Source organism: Pelodiscus sinensis, chromosome 17, assembly GCF_052426305.1.
Source record: "Pelodiscus sinensis isolate ZL-2025 chromosome 17, ASM5242630v1, whole genome shotgun sequence".
Taxonomy (NCBI): Eukaryota; Metazoa; Chordata; order Testudines; family Trionychidae; genus Pelodiscus; species Pelodiscus sinensis.
Genome location: NC_143068.1, coordinates 9,774,581 through 9,791,543, shown reverse-complemented (window position 1 = coordinate 9,791,543; position 16,963 = coordinate 9,774,581). Strand labels below are relative to the sequence as shown.

The window sequence follows — 16,963 nt, the reverse complement described above, 5'->3', positions numbered from 1 at the left end:
AACATTCTGCCTTGGCATGAGCCCAAAGCAGCTTGTCAACTTCCACTAAGTCTACTGGAGCAGCAGACGTGGGTGCTGAACCAAGTCTGTCTCATGCTCCAGGGGAAGTGTTATGAGAGAATAATGCAAACAGCAAATAATGGTTGTTGCTGGGTTTTGCAACGTTATTTCAGTCAGTGTACAGTCAAAACAGCTCATCTGGGGTCTGTGTAGGCTCTAGCTTTCAGTGATCTGTTTTGACGATTTGATCAGCGCTTTGTCTCTTCATGGTTACTCCCAGAGGCCCAGAACAGCCTCTGGCTATTGTTGTTTCAGATTATTCGACATCTAGAAAACATCGAAACTTTAAGGGATGTTTTTATTGCACAACTCTCAGAAATCTGACTTGTATTTGAGTTGCTTACACTCATCTGCCAGAGAAAACAAACCTACAAGGGTTCAGATTTTCTGCAGGTTCTGTTGAACATGGATTCTAGGTTCCCACTAGATTCAGCATAAACCTCTGCAGTCCTGGAAAGGTGTCTGACGTCTTTGGTCCTTTCTGTCTTCAGATGCCAAATTGTTGAAACACTGATCTGGCTGCTGTGTAGTCAAAAACAGACGCACATTTCTGATTCAGAACGACGAAACCAAACACTGATAAAGTTTCACCTGTTCTTTCAAAAGGCATGAATGGAAGCCAAGTCATCTTTTTTGATTCAGTAACTCTTCAAGGCTCTATGCATGTGCTTTGTTAGAGTCCATGTACAGTGGGCTTTAGAGAACAAATGAGGCAAGACCTTGATCTGGTGGTAATGATGCTACCAAAAGCCAATTACTAGTATGAGATCTAGAGCAGTGGTCACCAAGCAGTAGATCGGGATCTACTGCTAGATCTTGGAACCTCTGACAGGTGATCCTGACTGGTTTGGCCACGTGGCTATCAAGTGCCACCACTTCAGCTGCTCCTCCTCCCACTGCTGTGCATCTCTGGCCCTTTGCCTTGGAGCTGTTTCCCCAGGAGCCTCCTGTTTGCTGTGCAGGGCAGGGAAGGGAGAGGATGGGTGCTGATGTCAAGGTGCTCCCTTAACCCACCCTGTGTCCTATCTCCACAGAGCAGAGAGGGGGCACAACAGGACTAGGAATAGAGCAAATTTGTTAGCTGCTTTTGGGAACAGTGCGGGGCCAGGGGAGGGGTGAGCCTGCCTTAGTCTTACTGCACCATATCTGCACCATCACCTAGGTGCCCAGCTGTAGTCCACATCCTGAACCCCTCTACCCCAGTCATGAACCCCCTACTACAGTATAGTATACAGGATACATGAACATCCTCCCAGAGCCTGCACCTAGAACCCCCTCCAGCACCACAGCTGCCTGCCCCAAGCTCAGATCAGAGCCCCTCTCACACTCCAAATCCCTTAATCCAAGACCAAAGTCTGCACCCCAACCCACAGCCCCAGCCTGATGAAAGTGAGTGTTGGGAGGGAGGAAGATGGAGTGAGCAGCGGCGGGGCCACAGAGAGAGGTGGGGCAAAGAAGCACAAAGGAGGCGGGGCAAGGATATTTGAGTTTGAGGTAGATCTTGGAATGCACTTAAAATTCAAAAAGTGATCTTGTGTGTAAAAAGGTTGGAGACCACTGATCTAGAGGTTTGAATGCAATAGCAGAGCAGTGACATCCTAACTGGACAGTCTCCCGTGGACTTTTTGCTGCATAGCATTAATCTTTGCTGACCTATAGCCATTTGGGCTGGTTTTAGGGTGGGACAATGCACATTTCTACCTTCCCAATGAGAATGCACAACAACTGCATTCAGTAGGTCCCCGAGCCAAGCACACACCTGCCAGTCACCAAACATCTAACCATCTTAGGTATAGCTCTATCTCACTCGATCCAAATGCAGTAGCATGATACAATTAGAACCTGGAAGAGAAACTGATTGAAAATAAATCATGTCCTGCTTTCATTCTCCTAGCTGAGTGAAATTCTGAGGGTAAAAATTACATACATAAGGAAAATAAACTAGATTGTCTGAAGAAGTGATACAGTGCTTGGGTTGCAAACAATGCGAGGAAATATTTAAACATAAATTTAATTGGTTTTTTTAAAGTGGCTTCTAAAATCATGTCTTGTTACTATTGTTAATTGTTTTTAAAGATAACCTAAACCTTGGTTCTAACCTCCCCTCATCTCTGTAATTACTGTTCATTCCCTTTCCCCAGCCCGGTTCTGGAGAGATTCTTTTCTCCCCTGCTTACACCACCTGTAGAAACTCTTTCATTCTGGCCTTATGTACTAATGAGGTTAGGCCCATCAATACTTATTAGCCAGAATGGGCAGGGATGCTGCCTCAATACTCTGCGGCTGTGTCTACACTGGGCCACTTATTCCGGAAAATCAGCCGCTTTTCCAGAATAAGCTGCGAGCTGTCTACACTGGCCCTTGAATTTCCGGAAAAGCAACGATGCTCTACTGTACAAAATCAGCCGCTATTCCGGAAAAACTATTCTGCTCCCGCTTGGGCATAAGTCCTTATTCCGGAACACTGTTCTGGAAAAGGGCCAGTGTAGACAGCCCAGTAGTCTTTTCCGGAAAAAAGCCCCGATCGCGAAAATGGCAATCGGGGCTCTTTTCCGGAAAAGCGCGTCTGCATTGGCCACAGACGCTTTTCCAGAAAAAGGGCTTTTCCGGAAAAGCAGCCTGCCAATGTAGATGCTCCTTTTCCGGAAAAACTGAAAACGGAATAGTATTCCATTTTCAGCAGTTCTGGAAATTCATGCCAGTGTAGACGTAGCCTGCTTGTTAGAGGCTGGGAATGGATGACAGGAGAGGGATCATTTGATGATTCCCTCTTCTGTTCACTTCCACCTGGCATTGGCCACTACTGGAAGACAGGATACTGGGCTAGATGGACCTTTGGCCATTCTTATATTCTTCTATTCTGGGTGGTTAATCCCCTGCTTTTAAGCCTATCTCTCTCCCTATGTTTGATCTCCATGTGGCTGGTTGTACTCCCCATCTTCCCTCTCGACAACTTCCAGTGGCTTGAGAAAAAGCAATAGGGCAGCTGCTCAGTTGGTATAAATTGTCAGAGCTCCGCTGGTTTTCATAGAGCTATGGCTCCATTGTGGAGCGCCTGCCCCTTCCCATTTTCCATTTGTTCCTTCCTCTGAGCTGTTTCATTGCTACTGGCGTGGCCGTTGCTTTTAAGTGGATGAATCCCAGCTCTCCAGCTGTTGACATCTGCCTGATCCCTTGGCTCTCTGTCTCTGGCTCAATCAGGCCCTCGCTGCACCATCACTTCTTAGTACTGAATGTTTCAAAGACTCAAGTTCTTCTCCTAGAGTTGGGGGTGAGCAATTAGCGGCCCGCAGGCTGGATGCAGTTTGCCAGGGTTAGCCCCTGGTGGGCCGCCAGCACTTTAGTTACTGAGCGTCTGCAGGTACGGCCACTTGCAACTCCCATTGGCTGCAGATCGCCCTTCCTTGTCCTGTACCGTTCTCTTTTATGATCTGAAATTCCAGATCATGGTATTTCCAAGAATCCAAAGCTGCAGCCAGATCACTCTTGGCCTAGGAATTGTGACCCTTCTCCCCGCATCCTTCATCACTTGATCCTGGGTTGATCTCCAAATCCCAGTTCCTGTTCGCCATCCTGGTTTCCTGACATCTCTTTGGCCTCACTCCACTCCATCTAACTTTGTTACTAGCTCAGTCACTCCATGACCCCAGCCGTGCTCTCCCTTCCAGTCCCCCGGTGGATCCAGTCTAGGAGCCAATGGTGCCTTTCTGCAGCCACATCTGTCTGACTTCCTCCCTCCCTCCTAGAGGTTGAACCGCTTCTCATGTTAGACTTTGACCTTCAAAACTTTTCTCTTGGAGCTTTTGAGGGACACTGTAAACATTTTGGCTGTGTCTAGACTGGCCACTTTTTCCGGAAAAGCAGCCGCTTTTCCGGAAAAACTTGCCAGCTGTCTACACTGGCCGCTTGAATTTCCGCAAAAGCACTGATGATCTCATGTAAGATTGTCAGTGTTCTTGCGGAAATACTATGCTGCTTCTGTTCGGGCAAAAGTCTTTTTCCGAAAAACTTTTGCGCAAAAGGGCCAGTGTAGATAGCAAAGATTACTTTTCCGCAAAAAAAGCCCTGATCGCGAAAATGGCGATCGGGGCTTTTTTGCGGAAAAGTGCATCTAGATTGGCCACAGGCGCTTTTCCGCAAAAAGTGATTTTGCGGGAAAGCGTCCTGCCAATCTATACGTGCTTTTCGAGTCGTCCTGAGCCATACCTGCCCTTCAATAGCACTTTACTCCAAGAAACAGGTGACTCAAGGAGTAGGATAGTACTTCGAGTGCTAAGTATGGGAAGCCCTTCATGATACCGCAGCACATGATTGACATGTGTGTATGTTGTCACTGCACTGTCTGACTTATCATGATCCTACAAAATGTATGTCAAGTGCTTGCTGGTCCAATCCTGCCAGGACTTAGACATTTGAGTAACTATTCCTGTGAGCGGTTCCACTGGAGTTTTTGCAGGATCACACTCTCTAGCACTTCTCTTAAACAAAGCTAAGTACTGGCACTGAGTCCCATAATGTGGAACCTCACAGGTTGTGAGACACAGAAACACGTGGCTCTTCATTTTTTTCTCTTCACGTTTGTGATGGGTGTTAACCCCCTTATCACAGTTACATCAATCAGTACGGCAACTATTTTAAATTAAATAACGGATGGAATAACAGTTTTTCTTTATCAACTGCATATGTTTTGACCATTTACTTGAGCAGCAAATTAAATGGAGACCTTTATTTTTAATATCTGACTAGGGATCTGAGCCTGAAAGTAGGACAAAACCTGCAAGGGCCAAAATGTTCAGAAGGAGGTGCAACGGGAGCCTTGAATGAACGCACATACTCCGGCTGCATGCTAACACTAGCACTTGCATATGCAAATCAGATAATTGCATGCACAACACTGAGTTTCTAGGGCTACTACAGGAGCATCCATTGACCGTAGTATTGGAAATTTGGCCCAAATTTTAGCTGTGGTTAGACAATAACAGACTTGGATGTTTCAGAAGACGTGCTGATAAACAAGCAGGAGAAGCCCACATATGTTCAGTTCTGTTCTTTGTTTCTGGTTCAGAGGAGGAGAGTGGCAGCGGGGATTTCATCAGATTTGGGCACCCGACTCCCTTCGCTTGTCTCTAACAGGGATATTGGTTAGGGTTTCCAACAAGCTCTAGCTCTATTGACGTCTCTGCGCTTATCCTCACCTTTTATTCCCTCCCAGGGTTTAACAGGACCCGACGGCCCGCCCGGACCAAATGGGCCACCAGGAGAACGAGTAAGTAGCAGAACTTTGTTTAAATTAATATTCTCAAGGTTACTGCTCCGTGGCTATTTCAGATCTCTTTGTAACTTGGCAACATTTGGAATATTATTTTATTTATTATTTGCATAACCATAGCACTGAGGGGTTCTAGTAATGGGCCAGTTCTCCATTGTGCTAGGCACTGTACACCCCTTTTGTGCTCAAATCCAACGGCTGTTCTCATCCCCCAGAATTGTTCTTCCCCGTGTGACTGTGATCTAGGGTTTCGCACAGGGTCTAGTGTTTGCGTGTTGACATCTTTCACGGTCTTGTTTCTAATTGCCTCAGGTATGTGGCTAGTCTTGGCTGTCCTGCAAGAGGAAACACCATTAGCAGATCTTGTCTTGTGATATTGTGGGGCATAAATAGCTCTTTGAAACATTCAGAGAGCCTGTGTACAATATAAATTCAATTAACAAACTCTCTAGGTTTATCCAAATACTAATACTAGGGCTATATTTGTGTTTTGAGTGCAGAGCCATGTTATTTTTTTCTACTGCTTTTTTTATCAGTTGTATAGATGGGTGCCTTTCATTAATTCCCGTGTTTTGGTGACACTTGGTGTGGTCATGGCATTAGTTGCATCAGCATGGGTGTGTCAGCCTTCACAGCCAGAATCACGATAGATTTTTTTTTTCATGTCATGTAAATACCGTTGAATAGGAACCCTGCAAAAGGGCATGGTGGGAAGGGGAGATGCCTGCCTGAAGTAATACAACGGGTTGGGTTCTCCAGTATGGTCAGTGAGGGAGCAAAACTCTGCCCTCAGCTGCTTCCCCCCTGTGCTGGCATTCTCCACATGAGACTCCCTCTCTGCGGCAGCCCTTGTCCATAAAAACAGGAGGCTTGGAAGGAAGTTGTGCACCAAGAGGCGACCTTTGGGGAGGGGAGGGTGTTCTGATGCTCTCACCCTGGGCTTAACTCAGCTCCCATTGCAGCTAGGGAGAGTTTTATCCTTGGCACCTTCTAGGATCCAGCCCTAATTTTCAATGTGGGAAGCCCTGGGCCACAAAACCCTATTGAGTTTGTGCCTCAGTTGCATGCTCTGTTACCCACATCTACACATGCCCATTGGATCTCACACACCCATAACATCCATGTGCAGACTGGGTACCTGAGCACTGGGGTTGTGTATGCACTGGGGTTGTGAAAGGTTAACCTGTGTGGGCTGGAGCGGCTTCCCCAGCTGCCATAAGTTGGGGGCTGCTCTAGCCCCACAGGGCCCGCCGCAGATATCTGGCCATCCAGAGCAGCCCCTGCCTGCGGGGGGGGAATGTACTCCAGCTTATCTGGGCTGGAGCAGTGCCCCGCCCCCTCACCTCCCCTTTAATTGGTTAACTGTTTAAAGGTGATGTTTAACCAGTTAACCGATTAAACAGGATTTTATGTCCCTAGTATGCACAAAGTAACTCACACTTTAAGCATTTAGCTGGAGTCTGCAAATACATGATTAGCACACAATGATCTTACTTACCTATGCGCTCAGATTAGGTGTGTGTTCCCCAGTCTGGAACACCGACCAGTCTGTAGCCATGATGCAAGCTTGAGGCTTGTTGATATTTACAGTTTACAGCATCTTTCTATAGTGACAAGTATCAGAGGGGTAGCCGTGTTAGTCTGAATCTGCAAAAGCGACGAGGAGTCCTGTGGCACCTTATAGACTAACTGAAGTGTAGGAGCATAAGCTTTCGTGGGCAAAGACCCGCTTCGTCAGATGCATAATCTGACGTGATCCATCTACAAAGTCTCCTTTTAGTCGGCATAATAAAAGCACGGGAAGACATTGTTGCATTTGAAAGCAGAGCTTTAGCACCACGGCATTGTTATCCTACATTTCCTTTGGCCTGTATTCAAGCAAGCACGTAAGATCCATTGCGGTCAATGCAATATAAGCCTGTGCATACTGATTTCACGTGCATAGAGTTAAGCACGTGCCTTAAGTACTTTTCTGAATAAGGATGCTTTCCTAAACTTGGGCCTCTGTTGATAAAAAACCTCTTCTGGCTGTCACTGCGAACAGGTGCATTGGCATATGGCAGTGTATTCACAAGAGGCTGTCAGCTTGTTACCGTATTTTTTAATAAACGTTACTGTGCTCCCATAAAGGCTGCCTCTCTTGGCTAGGCAAGCAACCTAATGAAATAATTCAGAAATTCTGACACTCTTGGTCAGGGGTGGTGAGCCTTCGGTCCTGGAGCCGGATATAGACCCTGGCTTGCCTGGATCTGGACCCCTGAGGCTCATGACGCCCCACCAGCACTGGGGAGCCTACACTGTAACTCCAGCCCCCTCCTGCCCCACACAGGGCTGGAGCACACAAAATCTACTACCCTTGGCCCCCTCGGCTCTGATGTGCGAGGGGAGTGTGGGGCAGGAGGGGGCTGGAGTTACAGCATAGTGCTGGTGGGGCATCATGAGCCTCAGGGGGCCAGATCCAGGCAAGCCAGGGTCTATATCCGGCTCCAGGATCATAGGTTCACCACCTCTCCTTCTCAGACGAGGGCCACATCAGTGAGGGTTTGGGTTTTTCCTTGCTTCTCACATGTGTGCAGCCTCAGACTGATTTTTACTGTGGGTCAGGGGCCCCCACCAAAAAGATTCCCCACCCCTGCTCTAGGTCTGTTCTGCCATAGACTCCCATCATCCACATAGCCCCTGGATTTTAATAGTAGGACTGTTCAGATACCAAAGGCAGAGTCAACGCTAAGACGTTTTTAAACAGGAAAACAATTAATTTTGGCCATGAGACTATCTGGATTATCACATTTTTGCTAGCTACTGACACCCAAAGATTTTAAAGACTTAGGAGATCTAAAGTTTTTTTAAAAGGATGTTTGAAGTTCAGTGTTTCATGTTGTATGCGATGTAGAATGCATCAAGGCTTCAGTGGATTTCTGAGCAAATACCAAGACTTGGCTCCTTTGAAGAACCCATATTAATTCATATTTATGCCTGAATTTACAATGCCATTTTATAGGTTGTATCCATTTATATTCAGAAATAATATTGCCCCAGGGTAACAAATTACAGCAAGATCATTTTCCTATCATAAGAGAAAGAACAAAGCTACCAGGAGAATAAATGGAGTCAGAAAACACAGCATTAAAATCAATTTAATGGAGTTGCATCATCATGCTCCTGGCCTGCATTTTGACCTATAACCAACAAAAAGTAGATGGAGCCTTTATTGCTATGTATTAAGGACCTGCACTTGGCCAATGCGAGTTCTGCAATTGATTACAGTGGGCACAGAATCCAGGGTTAAAGCACAAGATGCCAGGAATTCAACATTTTCTTTTTACAGAGGAGGGCTGTGTCTACATTGGCAAGATCTAGCGCAAAAGCGGCTGCTTTTGCGCAGAATCTTGCCACCTGTCTACACTGGCCACGAATATTTGTGCAAGAACACTGACATTCTACTATATGAGATCAGTGCTTCTTGCGCAAATACTCTGACGTTCCCGCTCAGGGATAAGTCCTCTTGTGCAACTGTTCTTGAGCAAGAGGCCAGTGTAGACAGGTAACATCAATTTCTTGCACAAGAAAGCCCGATGGCTAAAATGGCCATCGGAGCTTTCTTATGCAAGAGAGTGTCTACACTGGCACGGATGCTTTTGCGCAAAAGCAAATCTTTTGCGCAAAGGCACATGCCAGTATAGATGCTCTCTTACTCAAATACTCTAACGTAAACACTCTTGCGTTTAGAGTATTTGCGCTAAATCTTGCCAGTCTAGACGTAGCCGAGGTGTCTAGCTTGTCTTCTAGACATAAGTGCTCATGGAGGTTGTGTTAAACATGAACGCGATCAGAATAAAACCTGAGTAATGTGCAGTAGGACAATGTCCGAGTTGACATTTGCAACGGAGTTGATTTTTATTGGATTACGGTCTATTTCTAGCCAGATTTTTCTTAATGAGGCACTTAGGTGCTCAGAAATGTGTCTGCTTAACCATCCTCTCTAAATTTAATAAGGGAAAACATTTCTAATCTGGGTTGGTATGCAGGGAGCCAGGGGTGGGATGGCCGTGCTTCCTGTAATCATCAAACTAGACATTTTGACAAATGGTAACTGGCTTGTTTTCCAGCTTGGTCCATTTGTCCTGTTCTCACACTCTGCTCTGGATACGAGTTCTGACTCTTTTCAGACTTGGAAAGTGCCCCTCCTCTGATATTTCAGAATTAAAATAGTGGCTTCCTGGATGACAGATTAGAGGGATGCCAAGTTTTAGCTTCAAGTGAGAGTCTCTTGCCTTCCTTTTAAATCCCTCTGAAAATAAAGTTCATTTCTATTTCCAAGGAAGGTTCTGTGGATCTCACATACGTGGCTATCATATTGTAGTACTTCCACCCTTGACAGCAATCTGGACCAGAGCGAGGAAAGGCAGGAGAGAGGACATGACGTGAATGGCATCAGAACTCTTCTGAACCCTAAGACAGGCATGTTTAAAGGATCCTGGAAGAGTTTAATTCCTGTCTCTCATGTACTTTCAATGGGAGTTAGGTGCCTAACACCTTTTGCCCCCTTAGAAAATCCTAGCACATAGAAAAATCCCTTCTGGTACATTTGCATTTTGGGTGGTAGCACGCATGAGTTTTTATCAGTTCCGGTTCATGCCAGCCTAATTTGACAAGCTCAGAAAGAGGAGCACGCACTGTATCTCTTGACAGGCTGCTTTTCGAACACATGCACATTTCCTCAATAGAACGTAATGGGGCTCTTAGGGTGCATTGTGTCAGTGTTTCCGCTGGGCTGTTCTCTGCCACACACACCATTTCTACAGTGTGCATTAAAAAAAATACACCCCTACTCCAACTCCAAAAAGAACAGTAACAGCCAGGGCAATTGGAGTGTGACAGCACCCCTGTAAGCCAGACAAACTCACCCAGGCCAGGAGGAAATCCCACAAGTACTGCCTGACCATCACGCTTTTTCCCTGGGGAGTGGAGAAGGGCCCCTGGGGTGGGAGCCAGTTTCATAGGGGTTTTAGGCATCCAGCCTGATTTCAATAATAAGTAGAGAATTGTGTTGATGAACTTCTGAAAAATGGGGGGGGGGGCTAGGTTCACAATGCTGGGGTGCAGTGGTTCTTCAGTGGTTTTCAAACTTTTTTTCTCATGACCCAGTTGAAGAAAATGTTTGATGCCCACGACCCAACATCATTTGACTAGAGTATAGGCTCCAGGGTGGGGCTGAGGATGAGAGCTTCAGCTTTCGGGGTGTCATGGCGGTGGCTTCCCTTGCGCGGCTCCTTGCCAGCGGTGCAGTGGGGGAGCTAAGGCAGCTTCCTGCCTCTCTTGGCACCGCAGACCACGCTGCACCCAAGAAGTAGCCAGCAGCAGGTTCCCAGTCGATGGGAGTGTGGGACAGGGGTGGCCAACCCCTTCTGGGCCAAGAGCCAAGATAGCAGTGAATCCAGCACAAAGAACCGGGGCAAAGTTGTCGAGCAAAAAAAAAAAAGGCTCTGCCCCTTTAAGAAACCTCATTTAAATGCATTTTGAGGCTTTTTAGTCACAGCAAGCTCCTACCGCCATCTTTATTTCTGCAGCTTTCATGGCCACGCTGGATGGCTCCCCTGCCCAGGTCAGCACAGGGAGCCAGGAGGAGAGGGCTGTGCTTGGGGGCACAAGGGTGGCTTTTGAGCCACGGGGGGGCTTTGTGAGCCATATCTTGCGGGGGGGAGAAGAGCCGCATGCAGCTCGCAAGGCTCAGTTGGCCACAGCTGATATAGAAGCTGGGCCTGCTGCCAGCTGCTTCTGGGGCACAGCCCAGTCCAGAGTACCAGGGCGCGCAGGCCTTAGCACCCCCACAGGTCACCCTGCAGCAAGGAGACCCAGCGCCTGACATCCCACAACCCAGTACTGGGTCACAACCCATAGTTTGAAAACCGCTGCTCTAGTTTGTATGTGCAGTCACCATGCACAATTGCGGCCCTCCACACTGGCCATTTGCGTGTGCTGTCATGGTAACGGCACATGCAAATTAGGCCTGGATTTTGTGCAAGAGTTTTGTGAGCCTGAGCTTCCTGGAAGTCACGAGTGTCTCAGAGGAGCGCTCCACTTGCGTGTGGCTTCCGGTGTACACGGACGATGATTTTGCTGGCTGCGCGTTCATTTGAAAAGGTCCTGCAAATAAATACACAGCTGGTGGTGGGTCTGAGGCTGTCACCTCCTCGTTTGCTATTTGGAGTGCTGCCTTTCCCCTTGAATCGCAGCAGCTGAGAACAATAGCGGTACCAGGAAAGAGCCGTGGGGGTTGGAGAACAAAGCAGCTCTCCCTTCATCGTGAGCATCAACACAGCTTAGAAAAATTCAACGTGAGGCCTGTCTTGGTACATGAAACAAAAGATCTCGCTATCGTTCACGCTGAATAAGAGTGGCACTTGTCTTACTCCTCAGCTCTTCCATCATGCTTGTTACAATTAATAATTAAAGCAACCTGCTGTTACCAGCTGTCTGGTTCTATTTTCCCTACTCTGTCTCAGCTAAATCTCCTGTCTGCTTAAGAATAGACCAAGAACTTTGAGAATATACACCAGCGAAACTTAAGCAAAAGTCTTGTCAGTAAAAAAGAGGGTCGGGCCTGGGTAGAGCCCTGCATGGATGCAAAATTGGTATCCGCAGCTGCAAAAATGATCAGCAGATACCTGGATACCAGCAGATATGAAGTGGATGTCCGCAAATTTGCATGGTTCTAGATACAACATTTCTATCCGCATCCACAAAGATGAGCGTAGATGTGAATAAAGGGATCTCGGTGGATTTGCAAGGCTGTAGGCATAGGGTCTAATATTTGTGTGTTTATTCTTTTCATTGTCTTTTTCAAGTTTCACAGAGCCACGGATGGGACTGAAAGAACATGAGATTTGGTCTCCTGATGCTATTTCATATCCCAGATGGTAGCAATACTGTGGGAAGGCCAGATGTGTTATTTGGACCAATTAATTGTTCTCCAAAGGCTAACAATGGTGAAATAGGAAAATTTAAAAAATACTCAGCTACGGAGGTTAGGCCCAAATCCTGAGATTGACATTTAAACCAGTTTCTGTGGAGCTCGTGTAACCCACACACCTAGTGTGGTTCACTGTCCGGGTATGTCTACACTAGCCCCCTAGTTCGAACTAGGGAGGCTAATGTAGGCATTCAAAGTTGCAAATCAAACGCGGGATTTAAATATCCTGCCCTTGATTTGTATCTTCCCGGCTGGTCGCCATTTTTTGAAATGTACAAGTCAGGACTAACTGCCCACGTCTTCACACGGCAGGGACCTGGTAGTTCGAAATAAAGCCCTAAATCGAACTACCTGTTAAACCTCATTCCAGGAGGAATAACAGGTAGTTCGAACTAAGGGCTTTATTTTGAACTACCGGGTCCCTGCCACGTGAAGACGTGGGCAGTTAATCCGGACTTGTAAATTTCAAAAATGGCGACCAGCCGGGAAGATGCAAATCAAGCGCAAGATATTTAAATCCCGGGCTTGATTTGCAACTTCGAATGCCTACATTAGCCTCCCTAGTTCAAACTAGGGGGCTAGTGTAGACATAGAATCATAGGACTGGAAGGGACCTCGAGAGGTCATCGAGTCCAGCCCCCCGCCCTCAAGGCAGGACCAAGCTCCGTCTACACCATCCCTGACAGATGTCTATCTAACCTGTTCTTAAATACTCTCCCATGCAGTGGCACCGAGAGCACAGCAACAGATAAGCCCAAAAGACCTCTACAGTATGCACTGAGAGCCAGCTGGGTTTTAGCTCAGAGGGTAGAGGCTCCTATACTAAGCTTCAGAGGTCCCAGGTTCAAATCCACCTTGTGGTGTATTACACCCACATGAGTTTCCCATGCAGAGACTTATAGAAACTCTTAGTTCCTGGGTGCTTCGTCACTCACTAAGTTATATTCTGTAGCGAGCAGTCCTGTGTGCACGTGCCCGTGTGTGTGTGAGTCATTCAAAATAAGAATTAAGCTATTCCATTTTCACTGGTAAACAGCTGGAGCATCTAGAGCAGGGATGGGCAAAATACAGCCCATGGGCTGGTCCACCAAGCCACCAGATGTGGCCTGTGGCCCAGCAGGAGCCTGAGGCAGGCCCCCTGCCTACCCCACCCCGTGTGTGGCTCAGAAAAAGCCAGCTGCAGGGCCACGTGCCTCTCTGAATGCTGTGAGCCCGGGGGGAGCACAATCTCGCCAATGGGAGCTCCCTGTTTGAAGAACAGGCAGCATGCAAAGTACCCCTCTCTCTTCCCTTGAGCTCGCAGCCTTCAGAGCAGCACACCGGCCCCTGCAGCCAGCTGCCCTGAGAGGTCTGCAGAGGCATGGAAGGCAGGGAGCCTGGCCAAGGAACCTGCTGGCCAGGAGTTGCCCAGGTAAGTGTCTCCTGGCCAGAGCCTGCCTCTGGCATCCCAGCCTCTCCATCCCCCCAATCTTTTGCCTCCTCCTCTACCCCACATAACCCAAACTCTCTGCACCCCCGCTCCTGCGCTTATGCCCTCTCCCAGACCCTGCACCTCAGTCCCCTGCTCCAGGTCACGACCCTCTCCTTCACTCAAATTCCCTCCCAGGTCCCACATCCCCTCCTACACTCCAGACTTTTACCCGGAGCTCCCTTCTGCACCCATCCTCCATCCCAGCCCCCCGTACCTCTTCCATTCATATCATGGACGTGTGAGACCCGTGGCCACTTATCAAATTCGTGGCATTGCCCTCACATTAAAAATTATTGCCCACCCCGGTCTTGGGAGTGGAACTCGCTTCTGCGGGAGGTCTGCTCCAGTCCATCTTATCCCCTTCCCACTTTTGCAAATGGCTTTGAAAACACTGGCCCCATCTTTGTCTGGGGCTTTGAGCTTCCTTCTGTGCTGCCTACATCCTGGTCTGGCTGTGCACCGGGCTGGCTGTGCACCCAGGGTCTGAGTGAGTGGCTGTCAGTGATCCTACAGGGCTGATACAGCAGCTGGGTGTTGCTGAGGGGTAGGGAAGCCAAGTTCTGTTTTCCCTGCACATTCTGCCTGCACAGACTCCGAGGATAGGGACGGAGGGTCATGTAGGAGCTCTATGCTCCTCTGCGGTGGATGATCCTGCTGTGGCTGGCTTTAGGGGGCCTTGGGACAGAGAATGTGGGGCAAAGCAGCCCTAAAGCCAGCAGCTGCCACTGGGGTGTTTTTCAGGCTTCCTGTGTATCAGATTGTATTCTGGCCCTGCCTCCTTTTCATGGTGCCGCATTATTTGCCTTTCAATATTATCATTGGTTTATGAGGGTTCATCTGTCTTCAATTGCTGCGCAGCTTCCTCCTGCCAGCCCTCCTTCCGGCACGACGATCCGTTAAATCATCTGCAAAAATCCATTGCTATTTTCCTGGGCTGGCCCTGCTCAGCAGTTCGTTTGGGCCTGTGGGGGAGCTCTTTGCTCACATGAATTGCCTGGTTTCAGTGGGGCTGCTTGTCGGGGCAAAGCAGGGGAGGAGACGGGGGGGCCTCAAGCACAGAGCACTTTATTTAAACCTCATCGGACGCCGTAGTAACCAGCGCCCACTGCCAAGCGTGTGGTTCCCTGATCTGCCCCTGCAAGACGGAGTCCCACCTGCTCAGGCGGACGATGACGTTCACCTTCTATAGCGACCTCCTCGTACAACAACAATGATCGGCCTGCACAAGGGACTTGCAAGCTAAGCCCTTTGAAAGTGCATTGAGATTTTAGGACCCGACTGTGAGAAGTCTCACTGGGATGCCAGTTTGCCATTCAGCGATGTCTCTGTATTCTTCCGCTGCTCGGCATGTACAATGATATTTCCTAGGGGACTCTTCCTTGTTACAGCTGTTGTCTAAAAAGTGTCTAGATTAAGGTCATTGGAGATATGACAATAGAGAGGTAATAGCTAACTCAGAAGGGGCGGGGCCTCAGGTGGAAGGGGCGGGGCCTCAGGTGGAAGGGGCGGGCCCAAGGGGCAGCCAGCTCTTAGCACCACCTGGAGTGTCTCCTCTCCCTAGCACTACCTGGAACGTGCTGTATGGCATTCCCGCCTCTCCAGGCAGCCCTAAGAACCACATGGAGCACATAGTGCAGTGCTGCAGCAGCAATTTAAAGAGCTGAAGACTCCGGGTGCTGCTGCGGCAGTGAGGGCCAGATCCACAGGTCCCTTTGAATTGCTGGGCCCCAGGGAAACTCCCCCATCAAGCCCCTCTTCCCTGTCAGTGGGGCTGGGTGTGTCTACACTGCGGTGGGATCCAGGCTTGTGGACTAGACTTGAGCCTCCACATTGCTTTGTAAAGCTGGGCTTGTAGTTGCTAAGTTCAGGTCTCACACAGCCATGCTAATATCCATTGTGCACTCTGCAGACTGTCTGGCTTGGGTCTGTGGGGCTTCGCCTCTGTCCACACTGCAAAGTGACATGGTTTGGGCCTGAGTCACAGTGTGGCTTGGGCTGACCCATCCTGCTCCCAAACCGGGTAATGTCCTAGAACCTGGGACCTGAAAACTGGCTGACTGGAGTCAGTTTGATTTGTGTGTGGATTAGGGATGTAACAGTGAAACTGTGTAAACGGTTACATGCCGGCTCCTCTCAGGGTACCAGCTACCACTCCATGTTTCTGGCTCTGTTTCAGAGCCCGGAGCATGAAGCGGCAGCCAGCTCCCTGGGAGCAGGGCCGAGAGGTGGCTTAAAAGCCTTTGTATCAACGGTTACACTGTATCAGAGGCAACAGTGTGGGGTGGCAGCCAGCTCTCTGGGAGCCCGGCAGCAGGCGGGAGCCGGTGTGTGCTGGGAGCTGGCTTAAAAGCTGACTTCCAATGCACAGTGGGGAACCAGCTGCTGCCCCGCGCAGAGCTAACCGCATAACCACCTACACGGTTACCTAATTAGCTGCTTTTTAACATCCCAACCGATTCAGAGCCTAGGTTTCATGTGCAGCGTAAATCTTCCCTAAAGCTCTAGGAGCCGATGCATCACTATGGCTTGTTGCTGACTGTTACAGTTCAGTGTAGATTTTCAGGCAGGTTAATTTCACAGGCAAACGACTGACGCTGGGCATTTGGGCACCCCAAATCGTTTTGCAGCTCCCATCCTGCAGAAGTGAAGACCCTAGATATCACAGAGTCTTCTCCGAGAAATTCTAACTCGTTGCCACTTTTTAGAAGGTAGGGATGACAACCCGGTTAGTCATTGCAGTCCTCCGGGGGTGGCATTCATCTGAATGATCCTCTATGCTGTGATATTCATCGTATTGCTGGCTAATGTTTTATTTATAGCCAGTCCTTCACTGTGCTTGTAGATAAGCCCTCAGAGCCTCCAGATAGTTGTAGGGAAAATGGCTGGGGAACGGTATGATTCAGCACCCACCATTAGTCACAGTTGCTTCGAATAGAGGAGAATGCGCTTGTCCTCCACACCAGTGTGAATAAGCCCAAATCTTTCCTGTAACTTCACATGGCAACAGGGGAGAGATTAAGTTACAGGAGGCCTGTCATTCTGCTGGTCATTGTGTTCAATCGTAGAAGAATCACATTGTGTTCATTCATTTTTCCATTTCCATTTAGTCTGCTTCAGAGCTTTCAGTGGTGATTAATTTGATAGGCTCTTTCCAGCACCGGCCCTTTTAGAACACAGCAAAGGGATTAAA

The 16,963-nt window shown here is 48.4% G+C and overlaps 1 protein-coding gene across 1 annotated transcript in view; it reads left to right on the top strand.

Moving 5' to 3' along the window:
- Positions 1 to 16,963, top strand: part of COL9A3 (collagen type IX alpha 3 chain) — an 87,414-nt gene that overhangs the window by 15,270 nt on the left and 55,181 nt on the right. The window contains exon 5 of the mRNA XM_075901075.2: positions 5,273 to 5,326. Within this exon, the coding sequence (XP_075757190.2) occupies positions 5,273 to 5,326 (54 nt within the window). The remainder of the gene's footprint in view (positions 1 to 5,272; positions 5,327 to 16,963) is intronic.